Source organism: Coenobita brevimanus, chromosome 62 (genome assembly GCF_032717465.1).
Source record: "Coenobita brevimanus isolate Jiangsu-jjx chromosome 62, ASM3271746v2, whole genome shotgun sequence".
In the NCBI taxonomy this organism is placed as follows: domain Eukaryota; kingdom Metazoa; phylum Arthropoda; class Malacostraca; order Decapoda; family Coenobitidae; genus Coenobita; species Coenobita brevimanus.
In genome coordinates, this window is record NC_137015.1 from 5485165 (window position 1) to 5497859 (window position 12695).

A 12695-nucleotide genomic window follows, 5' to 3' on the forward strand; every position below is an offset into this window, starting at 1 on the left:
GTTAACTTTGGAGAAACCATAGGTAGTGATCAGATTAGAAGCAGTCTCTATTCACTCCTCCACAATATAATTTCTTTCCTTAGCTGAACAGTGTCTGCTGATGGTAGCAAGAATAAACTAAAGTACTACATTGTTGGCCCAAAGGGGTTCAAACTTATCCTTTTTAGCAGTAAGACACACATCTATCTTCTACACAATCTCCCCAGTACAGAAAAATATGAACTGCTTTTATGGACACTAGGCTTCATCACTATAAAAATAATTGAATACAATTTATATCATACACCACAATTAAATTATTAAATGAACATCTGAGGAGTCAGCAACCATATTCTTACCTCCTTCAGTCAGATTACATTATTTTAGGTTATTCTTACTACTGCCAGACAATCTGGTTCAATTTAGGAGAGACTCTGAGCTACAGGGGATGGTTATTTGGCTATCACTAACCACCTAGCTACATGACGTCACCTCTGAGCCGTATTAAATCATCTAGAGATACAAAAACAAAGAATGGCAATATTCCTTAGATAGGAGGGGTTAGAGTGTGGCCATGACTGCCAAATACACAAAGCTACCATGAAAACATTTACTATTACCATGGATGAAAATATAATAAAAACCTGTTAGTAGATATAAAGATAACTACCAAGTCTCATAACATTCCTTCCCTTCCCTTCCCTTACACATCTGCTGTATTGTATGGACCAAAGTCTCACTAGCTTAAACCCTTCTGCCTAGGGATGTCGTTACTCAAGTTAAGAAAAAAAAAAAAAATGGTGATAACAAGAATAAAGTGAAATAGACACTATCATAGTGAAGAGGTAAAGAGGCTCCCCCAGCACTTCTTCCTTGGCAATTAATTTTGCACATTACAGTACACCTTTGCATTCTGTTGTGTTATGACAAGCCAAACGGTTTCCTGTACACCAGGAAACCATTTACTACGCTGGGTGGTAACCACATAACTAAATTATGGCACGTGCTGGTTTAATGCATAATTAAAGCGCTCCTATCGGACTGAGCCAGTGCAGTTTTATATCCAAGGGGTGGTTGGGGTTTATTGCTCACGTAACGCCACTCAGGGATAAGTAAGGTTGGTCTCTCTCATCTTAAATGTATGGACCAACTTGCCTACCCCTGGGCTGCTACGCTCCTCATGAGCCAAAGCAGGATTGGACGATGGATGGATTTATTAATTTATTTTTTTTTTAATGGCATAGTTTCAGTGAACAACATACAAGGGAATATGAACACAGCTATCATGTGCAGAAATCAACTGTTAAGGTAGGGGTGCTCAGGTACAATCAGAGACGTACAATTGCCTCACATTCCACTGTGTCTACTTCACACTTATGATATGCTCTTTACTTGCCTCCCTGATATACTGTATATCACAAAGAATCATTTACTGACAGAAGGATATCAAGATCTCTCAGCTGAAGATTAGTCAGCGGAGGATGGTGACTTGTCAAGTCAAAGAGAAGACAGATCTGTGTCATATCAACTTTGAAAAGTGATAGATCTCAACATTTCTACAGAACATTAATAAGTACAAAAGTGTAAGTATTATTTAAAATGCCAAAGTTTAGTTAGCTACCAACTCATCTTTCTTGAATAAAATTAGAATGCTGCCAATTTATTGCCTGCATATGAAAATTTACTAGGTAGTGGAAAATTGTAAAACACCTCAATACTCAAATGTGGATTTTTAGTTTTGAATATATGACTGTCCTGTAACCAAAAATCTATACTGGTTATATTTATGTAATATACTGGAACACAAAATAACGATGTCTAATATTTCATACTGAATTTAAAAACTTAGGAACTGCATACAGAAAGGACAGGTGGGTTACAACTTACTTATAAATAAAGTATAATATATATATATATACTGTATATATATATACAGTATATGTGTGTGTGTGTGTGTGGGTGTGTGTATTTATAAATAATTATATGTGGACCTTTAACTTTCTTCTTTCTTATCAAATACTACAGTTATGTTGTATTTCCATATACTGAATCTTACAAATGTACAAAAATACTTTCAAAATGTAATTTCGTATAACAAAAGTACTTTACTAAGTGCTAAAGTTGCGTAATTAAGTGCAAAACAGATCATTTTTCTCTAATGTAATCCACTGACACCAAGATTTTCTCATAACACTAAACAATTACAATGATGTTTAGCCAAATGTTGATTCTAACCTCCTTAAATACTTCAGCCAATTCTAGTGCTTCAAAATCTACCTCGTCTTTATTTTCTCATAAAAATTATACACGTACGTCTTTAATATCAAGGTAAGGTACACACTGTACCACATGTGATTCGTATGTGCAATACTGTACAGGTATTCCTTGCTTACTGGTGGGGTTGTAGTCCCACGAAATGTAACGTTACTAAAGTAATCCCTTAATTATGTGATGTAATAGGGCCACCGCTGTATCTAGATATGGACGAAATCTGGATACGGAGCTATATCCTACCTACCTCTACCCTGCCAATACACAAACTATATGTACAATACCCCACCTAATTGTGGCAGTGTTCTTCGGTCTTTCAGCTATTTAGACATCAAAACACAAATAGGAATATCCAGTATAATGCTAGACACTAAGAAAACAAAGAATAAACAACAAAAACCCACAAATAAATTAATGAAGAAGATGAAGGTTGCAAAAAGAATTTTAATACAGTACAGTACTTACCACCCAGTGAACGGCGGACAAGCATTGTAACCCGCTAGAGTTTAGTGGCTAACGCAATCATTAGTGGTGGCCATTTCGAAACCAAAATATTGATACTTCCGATACTAACTGTTTATCTTCAAGTATCAATACTGATGGCTAGGTATCAATTAGTATGAGTACTAAAATTGACTTTCCAACTAACTGAAAATGTATTTTCAAAAATACTATTTCATTGAGGAGTGATGATTGTAAGATTTATTAGTGCACTGAATGACAGTTTTGGTGCTTACGTTCCCCTAAAATAGTGGCCATGTACAGTACTGTACTGTAATTATTTTAACTCGGACTGAGCCAGCTGAACAATTTTGGTAAATATTTGGGTAGTTCATTGGACTGGAAAGGTATTGATTACCAAACTATCAAGCTATTGGTATCGGTAATTGATACCACCGATACTGGCCAACAAAGTAATCAGTACCATACTGTATCTAAATTTAATTACTGGTATCACCCATCACTAGTAATCACTTAACAAATGTCGGCAAACTCCATGTTCTCCATCCGTTGGAGCTGGACAAACAGTGGGGACATGTGGTACCAGCCACTGAACACAGTGATGCCATGTCTCTACTGGCCAGCCAGGCGACTCTGACCATTCGATAAGGAGGCAGACAGCCATTTCTGCTCAGCTGGTGCGTTATGTTCTTTTCCCGGCGCATGGCCTGGATCAAGTGAGGGAGCCAGATGACTGTGGCCATTTGGTAGTGAAGTGGACAGACATTACTGCTCAGCTTGTGAGTTGGGGTCTGTATTGTTCACGTCTGGCCATCAGCACCAAATGACCCAAAGGGCTGGTGGACTTTGACCATTCGGTAAGGAGGCAGGCGGCTATATTTGTTCAGCATGTGAGTTAGGGTCCGCATTACTCACGTGCAGCTGGCAGCATCCAAATGATCCAGGCGGCCAGAGGACTTTGACCATTCAGTGAGGAGGCGGATGGCCATATTTGCTCAGCTTGCGGGTTAGGGTCTGTATTATTCATGCACGGCTGGTAGCCTCCAAATGATCCAGGTTGCTGGGGGACCCTGATTGCTCAGTGAGGAGCTGGACAGTCATATTTACTCACCTTGTGGGTTAGGGTCTATTACCTGTGCTTGACAAGAGAGGCCAGCCAGCCACCAAACTGATTTTTAAAATTTGTAGGCCGCCCAACTGGTGGTCTGAAATTTTATGTTCAGATATGAACAAATAAATCCAGATATGCATATAACAGAGCCAAGTCCTAACAATCAGATACAGAGCATGTTGGATACAGAGCGTCCAGATAATTGAGTGATTACTGTAGTAAGTTATTTAATGTTTAGGACACACATTATATATTGGTTTAATGGGGATACACTGCCTGGTATCATAGGGTTGGACCTTACCCAAGTCCAAAACCATCTAAAGGTTCATAACCACCTAACATCCACTTACTGCCACTATAAACCAAAGTAGAAGAATGTCAATTGTAAACTCTCATCTTAAATGTCAGGACCAGCTTGCCTAGCCCCAGGCTCTTACTCTCCTCATGGGGAGGCATAGGATTGTATGATGGATGGATGGATGAAGATAAAGAAAGGGATATTTAGGTACTTGTAATGTGATGATAAAGACTAACAGGCTATGTGGCATTCACCTATTTTGTGCACATATCACTTACTTATCTTCACTTCTTGGCTCAAAAAATATTCAACATATTTTTGCCTCCCCAAAGAATCATTAAAACAAAAACTGGGTATCACTGGCTACAAAAGGGTGTATGGAAAACTGGAAATATGTAACTGAAATATTGTACCATTAACTATGTGAGAGATACCTGTATCTTTATACTGTAACTGCATGTGTAATACCTTGCTTTCACAAGATGAAATACTATTGCTCTACATGAACTCATAGGATTACCAATGTTCTTGCAAGTTTTCCTATCCTCACTAGACAAGATAATCTATCTTGAGTTTGGTGTATTGTTACTCACATCAACACTGCACTCCAATACTTTTTCTGGTGACAGTATATGACTGAAAACTTATTATTTAACTCTGAACTGTTACAAAATCTCTATGCTTATTATTATATAGCAATACCAATAATTTGTGCAGCTGACTTTTGTGACTTTTTTTTTTTCCCAATGTAAAGTGCTATATGTCCAATAAGAGCAAAATATCCCAAATTTGAATATTTAATTCCCCCAATACAGTAATCCATTAACTTATCTCTACTCCCATTAAATTTATGTCCAGTAATAATGCATAGGCTACTGGATGCAGAGAGATGGATGCAACAACAACAACAATTGGAAGCAGAGATGGAACCAAATTTTAGATTGCAAACAGCCAGTCCTGTGTTACTCCCTTCAGGGTGTGTGGATCTGGAAGTAAAACTACTGTACCACAGTTTTAAAATTTAAAGGTAGATGATGACCAGCTTTCTGCCAATGCCCTTGATCAAAGCATGAAAAGTAAACTTCTTACTCAATTACAGAATGTATGCTGCCTGCAGTTCAGTTCATATTTATCAGTAAATTTATTTCTTATATTTTTAGAACAACAAACTAAATCATTTATGCTGGCCACAACTCAAAAGGGAATAATATGAGACTGCCTGTTGCCTTCAATTAACTCTTCAACTGCAATGTACCTTTCAAAAGACATTTACAATGCCCTGATGCGCATATTCCATAAGCTCATTTAATTTGTCACATTCTCAACATTTCTGATTGGCAAAGTACATGTTTGTTCTTGATGAGTGGCCAGACACAGGGAGACACACCACTATTTCAAATGGTGGTGATGGTGGTGCCTACTTCTCATCTACCTGGGGACTAATCAGTGTGAATATGTTCCAATGGCTAAAATCAATGTGTCTTCAGTTATTTGCTTTGCATGATGGAGGGCATCCAGCATCTTCCAGTTTGTTTAATTTGTCAAACAGAATGACTCATTCCTGTCTGAAAAGTATGCCACAGCCTAGAGGTTGGGTCAATTTAAAATCCAAAAATATTAATGAACCAATCACTGTCAGCTCCTTGGAGTTCAATCTGGGCAATTCATCTGTGTATGGATATTCCTCATTAAAAGCTTAAAGATGCACATGATTCATTACAAAATTATTCTGGTCTGAAATGAGTGTTTTTGTGCTCTTGGCCCTTTAAGTGTGAGCCAGAAGTAAGTTGTTTCACATAGAGCAATGATTTGTCTGCATACACACACCTCTATATTCTTAAGACTGCCTGTGTATGAAGCTGATAGTATATAAACCTATGCAGTAATTACATAGCTATAAGAATAATTTCACATCTTGGGCTCCAGAACCCAAGTACCATATTCTTGTCAGTTAAGGAGGCTCCTTGCTACCTCTTCCTTACTAGCTTATTTCTGCATATGGCTTTTATATAATTCTCTTGTACGTTATTTATGCAATCTTTATTTAAAAAAAAAAAAAAAAAAAAAAAAAAAAAAGGGGGCACAGTGAAGTATGCAATATAAACTGGTAAGGAAGAGGTGTTGAAAGGACTGTACGCTTAAACCTTAAATTACTAGAGTAGAATGCCCCACATTTTTTAACATTTATGTAAAGCCTGTGGTCTGTTGGTATGGTCAGCCTGCATCCCCCATTACAAAGTACAGTCGGCAATGATACAGGAATGCCAGACACATTCCACTTGTGTCATGTCCTTCAGAAATTATCATTACATACTGGAAGCTTGTGTTCCACTGCATAAATTAAGATTCAAGCATATCACTCTTGGACTCAAATGCACACCTTTATGACCATGCTCAGAGTCAGGGGCCAGCCAAACACTTCAGCAGCTGGGTAACTTGGTGATGATCCAAGGAAGTTTGCCATGCCGACGGTACTGGAAAAAGTTGTGGAGGAAGTTCAGGAGGAAGAGGATAAGCAAAATGGCAAGACATATTACAAGGACATCCATAGGGGTCAACAGGGGTGGGTCAGGCCGGCAAAGACTGACTACATCTAACTTCATCACCTGCTGCATCGCCAAGTCCGACCTTGCTCCTTCCTTACATCGGATATCCAGGTACGGCCGCACACTGTTCTGGCTGTACTTGATATGATATACGATTTTCTGTAGAAAGGAGAAAAGATGTAAGCTTTTTCATCATCATCCTTACTAAATAGGTATCCACTACTTCCATGGGGTGGGTAAGATCCAGAAATAATCATCATCATAACTCAGTTTCCAGTTATTTCAATGGAGTTGTTGTTGATCAACCTCAGACTGTCTGGCTGAGTAGGACACCCAATGTTCCCTTGTGGTTGACAATGTCCTGCAACAGTGAGGCGCATGGAAAAGTGTGGAAGTTTGGTTCCTGGATGGATGCTGTATTTGCATCACTCCACCCAGTTAGCAGGGGCACCATAGCTCCACATCACCCTGTTATCAGGTTATATAGTTACCACTCCAAGTTGTAAATGGTTTCCTACATTACAGGAAACCATATGGCTTGTCACTCAGTATAGTGTTGCCTGAAGTGGAAAGAAGAGTAATAAAAATGACAAGATGAGGGAAAAATAGGAACAGAAGAGGGCTGACACAGAAAAAGAACGAGTAATGTGCACGAAGAAATATGCAGCATTACATCAAGAGAGTGGATGACGGTCACCATCATCTACCACCAATTTCAATGGGGTGGATTGACTTATATATATATATATATATATATATATATATATATACAGTATATATACATACATACATCATCCAATCCTGTGTTGCCCCCCATGAGGAGCGTAGGAGGCCGGGGCTAGGCAAGTTGGTCCCGACATTTAAGATGAGAGTGACCAGCCTCACTCATCCCTGAGTGGCATTACATGACCAATAAACCCCAACCACCCCTTGAATATAAACCTTCACCGGCTCAATCCGACTGGAGCACCATAATTACCCACTAAACCACCAGGCACCATAATTTGGTTATATGGTTACCACCCAGCATAGTAAATAGTTTCCTGGTGTACAGGAAACCATTTGGCTTGTCACTCAGTGTAGAGTCACCCGTACGCAGAAGGAAGAGAAAAGAATGAAGGAAAGAAAGACAGAAGAGGGAGTGTAAAGTCACCAACAGGCAGAAGAAAGAGGAAAGAAAGACAGATGAGGAAGGATGGAAGAGAGGAAAGTGCAGACACCCAAAGCAGCACTACATCGAGTGAGTGGATGATATATATCAAGGAGCAATACACATGATACATCACTAAAGCAGAGGAATAAGAAAGCCACCTGTTGAGAATACACACCCTAAGCCAATATTCTTATCAGCTTTAGCATCTTGTCCTTGCCAGTTTCTTTCTGCACAGGGACAATTAATATTATTTTGTACATTCTATAAAGAAACTATGACAATATTAGAACAATATACAGTAAGAGTCCCGTAATCTGAATGGTAGGTCATTCAAACTACTGGTTTTTTCAGACTATTGGGAGGGACCTCTGAAAACATTAGAAATATGTACATGATCATTAACCCCTTACCCACAGGGATGGCTGGACCGCGCCGTGCCCCTCCTGCAGGGATAGCAGGATATCTAGACAATACACGATAAATTAGCTACTTCCAGGTCAATGGAAGTATCACTTAGCCTTTTCCCTTTTTTTTTTAAATATCCACTCACTCGATGTAGTGCTACTCTTGGGTGTCTGCCCTTTCCTCTCCATCCTTCTTTCCTTCCATTCTCTTCTGTCTTTCTTTCCTTCATTCTTTCCTTGTCCTTCTGCCTAGGGGTGACTTTACACTCCCTCTTCTGTCTATCTTTCCTTCATTCTTTCCATTTCCTTCAGCCTGTGAATGACTCTACACGAGTGACAAGCCAAGTGGTTTCCTGTGCACCAGGAAACCATTTACTATGCTGGGTGGTAACCATATAACCAAAAATGGCGCCTGGTGGTTTTGTGGGTAATTACTGTGCTCCAATCGGATCGAGCCGGTGAAGGTTTATATTCAAGGGATGGTTGGGGTTGATTGCTCATGTAATGCCACTCAGGGATGAGTGAGGCTGGTCACTCTCATCTTAAATGTCGGGACCAACTGCCTAGCCCCGGGCTCCTACGCTCCTCATGGGACAATGTAGGATTGGATGATGGATGGATGGATGGATGGATTTTTTTAGTATGAGAATAGGTCATAAGGGGCATTTCAATGGGTAATGAACACGGAAAATTAGCGACCAAGTGCACGTGGGGTGTTTCCAGGTGATAAATTAGCTACTTCATGGCCAATGGCAGTATTAATTAGCCTTTTCCCTTTTAGTATGAGAATAGGGCATAGGGCGCATTTCAGTGGAAAATGCGAATGGAAAAAACCACCCGGGAGTTGCACTGCGCAGCCAGGCTGTAGCTAGGCAGGGGAGGGGGTAAGGAAGAGGAGGTGAGGCAAACACAGGAAAATGGCTAAACTGGTAACACTGGATGCAAGTACTAGTGGTATTAGCAGCACTGCCTATAACTACACACTGGCAGTACTGGTAGATGATACAAGACCACACTTGAAAGCCCAGGCAATTTAAAAAATCTCTGGACCACAGAAGTGATGCCCTGCAGTATGGTACTTAGGTAACAAGTGTCACGGTGGTGACGGCCCGCATGTAAGGGGTTAACACTTTCCAGTTTGGTGATAACATTTTCATATAGGAAAATTTGAAAATGTGACCCAAAAACACTAGGAAAAAAAGTGGTATAAACATTTTTACGCACTCCTTGAACTTATACTCATCATAACTATGTTACTTTATGCAGTATCAATTTCTTTTTTCTTTCAATTTATTCTACAAAGTCTCAGCTTTCTAACGGTATAAAAACAAATCCACTAATGCAAATATTTCAGGGTAAAAAAACAATCAGAACAGAAAAAACTCAAGTGTGTGGTTTTGGTATAAACATTCTACTGTATTGTGCCCTTTCATCTTATACTCATCATAACTATTTTACTTTATGCAATAGCACTTTTTTTTTTTTTTATCTTATTCTACAAAGTCTCAGCTTTCTAATGGTAACAAAACAAATCCGCTAGTCCAAATACTTTCAGGTGAAAAAATGATCAGAAAAGAAAAAACTCAAGTGCGTGGCAGGGTTGGAGGAAGGGAGAACAGGGATGGGGGGAAAGCGGGCGGGTTCTGCTGGCTGCAGTGGGGTTGGACCGCGAAAGTGTTAAACAAACCCTAAAAATTATATCACCTTGAGTTTATCACTTATTGTTAGTGTCACATGCTTTCATTTAGCAGTTTTCTTTCCACCATGACTTGTAGAGGTGTGGGAGCCATTGCTCCTTTGTTGCAGTCACTTACTAGTCCAAAAATCGAGTGGAATTATCAGAAAAGTGTCCGACTGGGCACAGGTACAAACTGAAAATGGCGGGCAAGGGCTGTCCTCCTGCTTGCTTCCACTCCCAGCTAGTAGGGGGATTTCATCGTCGTCTTAAAAAATTTGGAGTATTGGGATAATTGGATTATTGGTGGTCAGATTAAAGGACTTTATACTGTAAATGACATACACAGGAGTACTGCAGTTATGGGGTAGTATGCAAAATAAGTATACAGTATTGTTACGGAAGAAGTGCTAGAACATTGCTTAAGTTGACATCATGGACTCAACTGACCTGAAAACCTGGGAGGAAGGAACAGTCATCACAGTCCCAGGGGTTGTAGCCGAGCACAAAGATGGGCAGGTGCTGTGTGTCACGCTCCAGTGCCTCGTCATACACACGCTGCACCTCCTTAACCGGAAACTGAAAGCAACACGTCACTCAGTACTCTCTTCTGACCTCTATATATTAAAAACTACACCACTGGAGTTGTGAATGGGCTAATTAGGACTATACAGCGAGGTAGGTGGGGGCGCTCACCATCCACTCACTCGATGTAGTGCTGCTCTGGGTGTCTCACCTTTCCTCTCTTCCTTCCTTCCTCTTGTCTTTCTGTCCTTCATTCTTTCCTCTTCCTTCTGCCTACAGGTGACTTTACACTCCCTCTCCTGTCTTTCTTTTCTTCACTTTTTCCTTTTCCTTCTACCTGTGAGTGACTTTACACTGAGTGACAAGCCAAATTATTTCCTGTACACCAGGAAACAATTTACTATGCTGGGTGGTAACCATATAACCAAAATATGGTGCCTGGTGGTTTACTAATTGAGGCGTTCCAATCAGACTGAGCCAATGTAGGTTTATATCCAAGGGATGGTTGGGGTTTATTGCTCACATAATGCCACTCACGGATGAGTGAGGCTGGTCACTCTCATCTTAAATGTCAGGGCCAACTTGCCTACCCCCGGGCTCCTGTGTTCTCCTTGGGGCAACGTAAGATTGGCTGATGGATGGATGGACAGAAAAAAAAATTCTCCCATAAACTGAACACAGTAAAACTGTCTAGCTGCACCAACTACAAGTAAAAATGACATCCCTGGGCTGAAGGAATTAACATCATATACAAAGTTTTCACTGACCTTAGAAGTACTGGAGAGGGATGTCTTCATGTGGTGGCACCAATATAACCATGTGGCTCCAATGCCCAGTTATACAACATCCCTCAGCACCCTCCATATCCCCCAAAATGAAGATGGTGGACTGCAGGAGGAGGGCAACTTCAGCCTGCAGTCCACTGGATTCACAATTCAGATGAACCTGAGGTTACAACTATTTTACTTCATACCTTAGAGAGTTGGTTGTGTGAAAGGTTGATACAGAGGTCAAGGGAGCGATTATGGGCAAACTGGTAGAAGAGTCTTCCATCCATGCTGGTAATTTTGTTGTACGTTAGGCTGATTTTGTCCACATTCCGATAAAGCGGATGAGTGAACACACGGGTGAAGTTCGTGATCTGGAAAACATGGCATACAGTACTTAAATGACTGACATCACTGTTGTCATCATCACCATCATCATAATTCTAAATCAATTTCCTATGGATATATGAGAAGAGTAGGCCATACAAACTGGGAAAGGAAAGCATGAAAAAGGAGAACTTGACAGTTGGCCTTCATTACCTGTAATGTAGCCTTTTTTTATGGTCTTTTGCTGTTAAGTTCACAATCATTTTCATTTCATTTTACATTTAATGTCTGATTTCAATGTAATATCAATCAGACTGGTTCGCCTAATAGCACTCCTTGACTTTGTTCTACAGCAGCTCTAGTAATACCCCTAGATATAGAACCTGGCACACACCACATTAGCCCATATCTTTCCAGATGTAACTCTCCACTCTGTTTCGCACCTTTATGCTTATACATCTCTTCACCCAACTTCCCATGTCCATCCTCTCAACATCCCCTTATTCCATGTCTTCCTCAGTCTAATGCTGGAGTCACACTGGACAAATGCAGCTAACAACTGTAGATATTCTTTGCCTTCTTACCCATCAGATTAACAAAACAATAGACCAACATGGTGAAACACACACAGTAGCACTTGATAGTTCAAAAGCATTTGACAGAGTATGGCACCAGGCCTTATTGTCTAAGATGTCACACTATGGCCTTGCATCACTGGTTCCTCTAATTTCTTCTTACCTTCATAGTAGAAAAATACGGGTCATGGTAGATGGAATTTATTCTCAGTTTCATTCCATAAATGCTGGCATACCTCAGGGATCAGTTTTGGCACCAACCCTCTTTCTCATTCATATAAATAACCTCCTATCTTTCACGCACAACCCAATACACTCTTATGCTGATGACTCGACCCTTCATAGTTCTTTCATATTTAGTACCTCCTTTACACAATCTGATATATTAAATTCCCAAATAAACACAGCAATTTCTCTGAACCAAGACCTTTCTAAAATTAATCAATGGGAACAAAAAAATCTGGCCTCATTTAATGCTCAGAAAACTAAATACATTAATTTCTCCAATAGAAAGAATCCCTCAGACTCTCACATAATTTTTAAATGATGTCAGTATTCCCACATCCACTACAATTGATATCCTAGGTGTTACTCTAAACCCC

At 39.9% G+C, this 12695-nt stretch overlaps 2 protein-coding genes across 2 annotated transcripts in view; both read right to left on the reverse strand.

Moving 5' to 3' along the window:
* Positions 1–3455, reverse strand: part of LOC145403950 (uncharacterized) — a 104656-nt gene extending 101201 nt beyond the window's left edge. The window contains exon 1 of the mRNA XM_080275552.1: positions 3296–3455. Within this exon, the coding sequence (XP_080131678.1) occupies positions 3296–3455 (160 nt within the window). The remainder of the gene's footprint in view (positions 1–3295) is intronic.
* A 2817-nt stretch (positions 3456–6272) lies between these two features.
* Positions 6273–12695, reverse strand: part of LOC145403951 (protein singed wings 2-like) — a 46647-nt gene continuing 40224 nt past the window's right edge. Inside the window, exons 9-11 of the mRNA XM_080275553.1 lie at positions 11398–11565; positions 10350–10478; positions 6273–6826 (exon numbers count right to left, since the gene is read on the reverse strand). Coding sequence (XP_080131679.1) covers positions 6542–6826; positions 10350–10478; positions 11398–11565 — 582 coding nt within the window. The 3' untranslated portion in view covers positions 6273–6541. The remainder of the gene's footprint in view (positions 6827–10349; positions 10479–11397; positions 11566–12695) is intronic.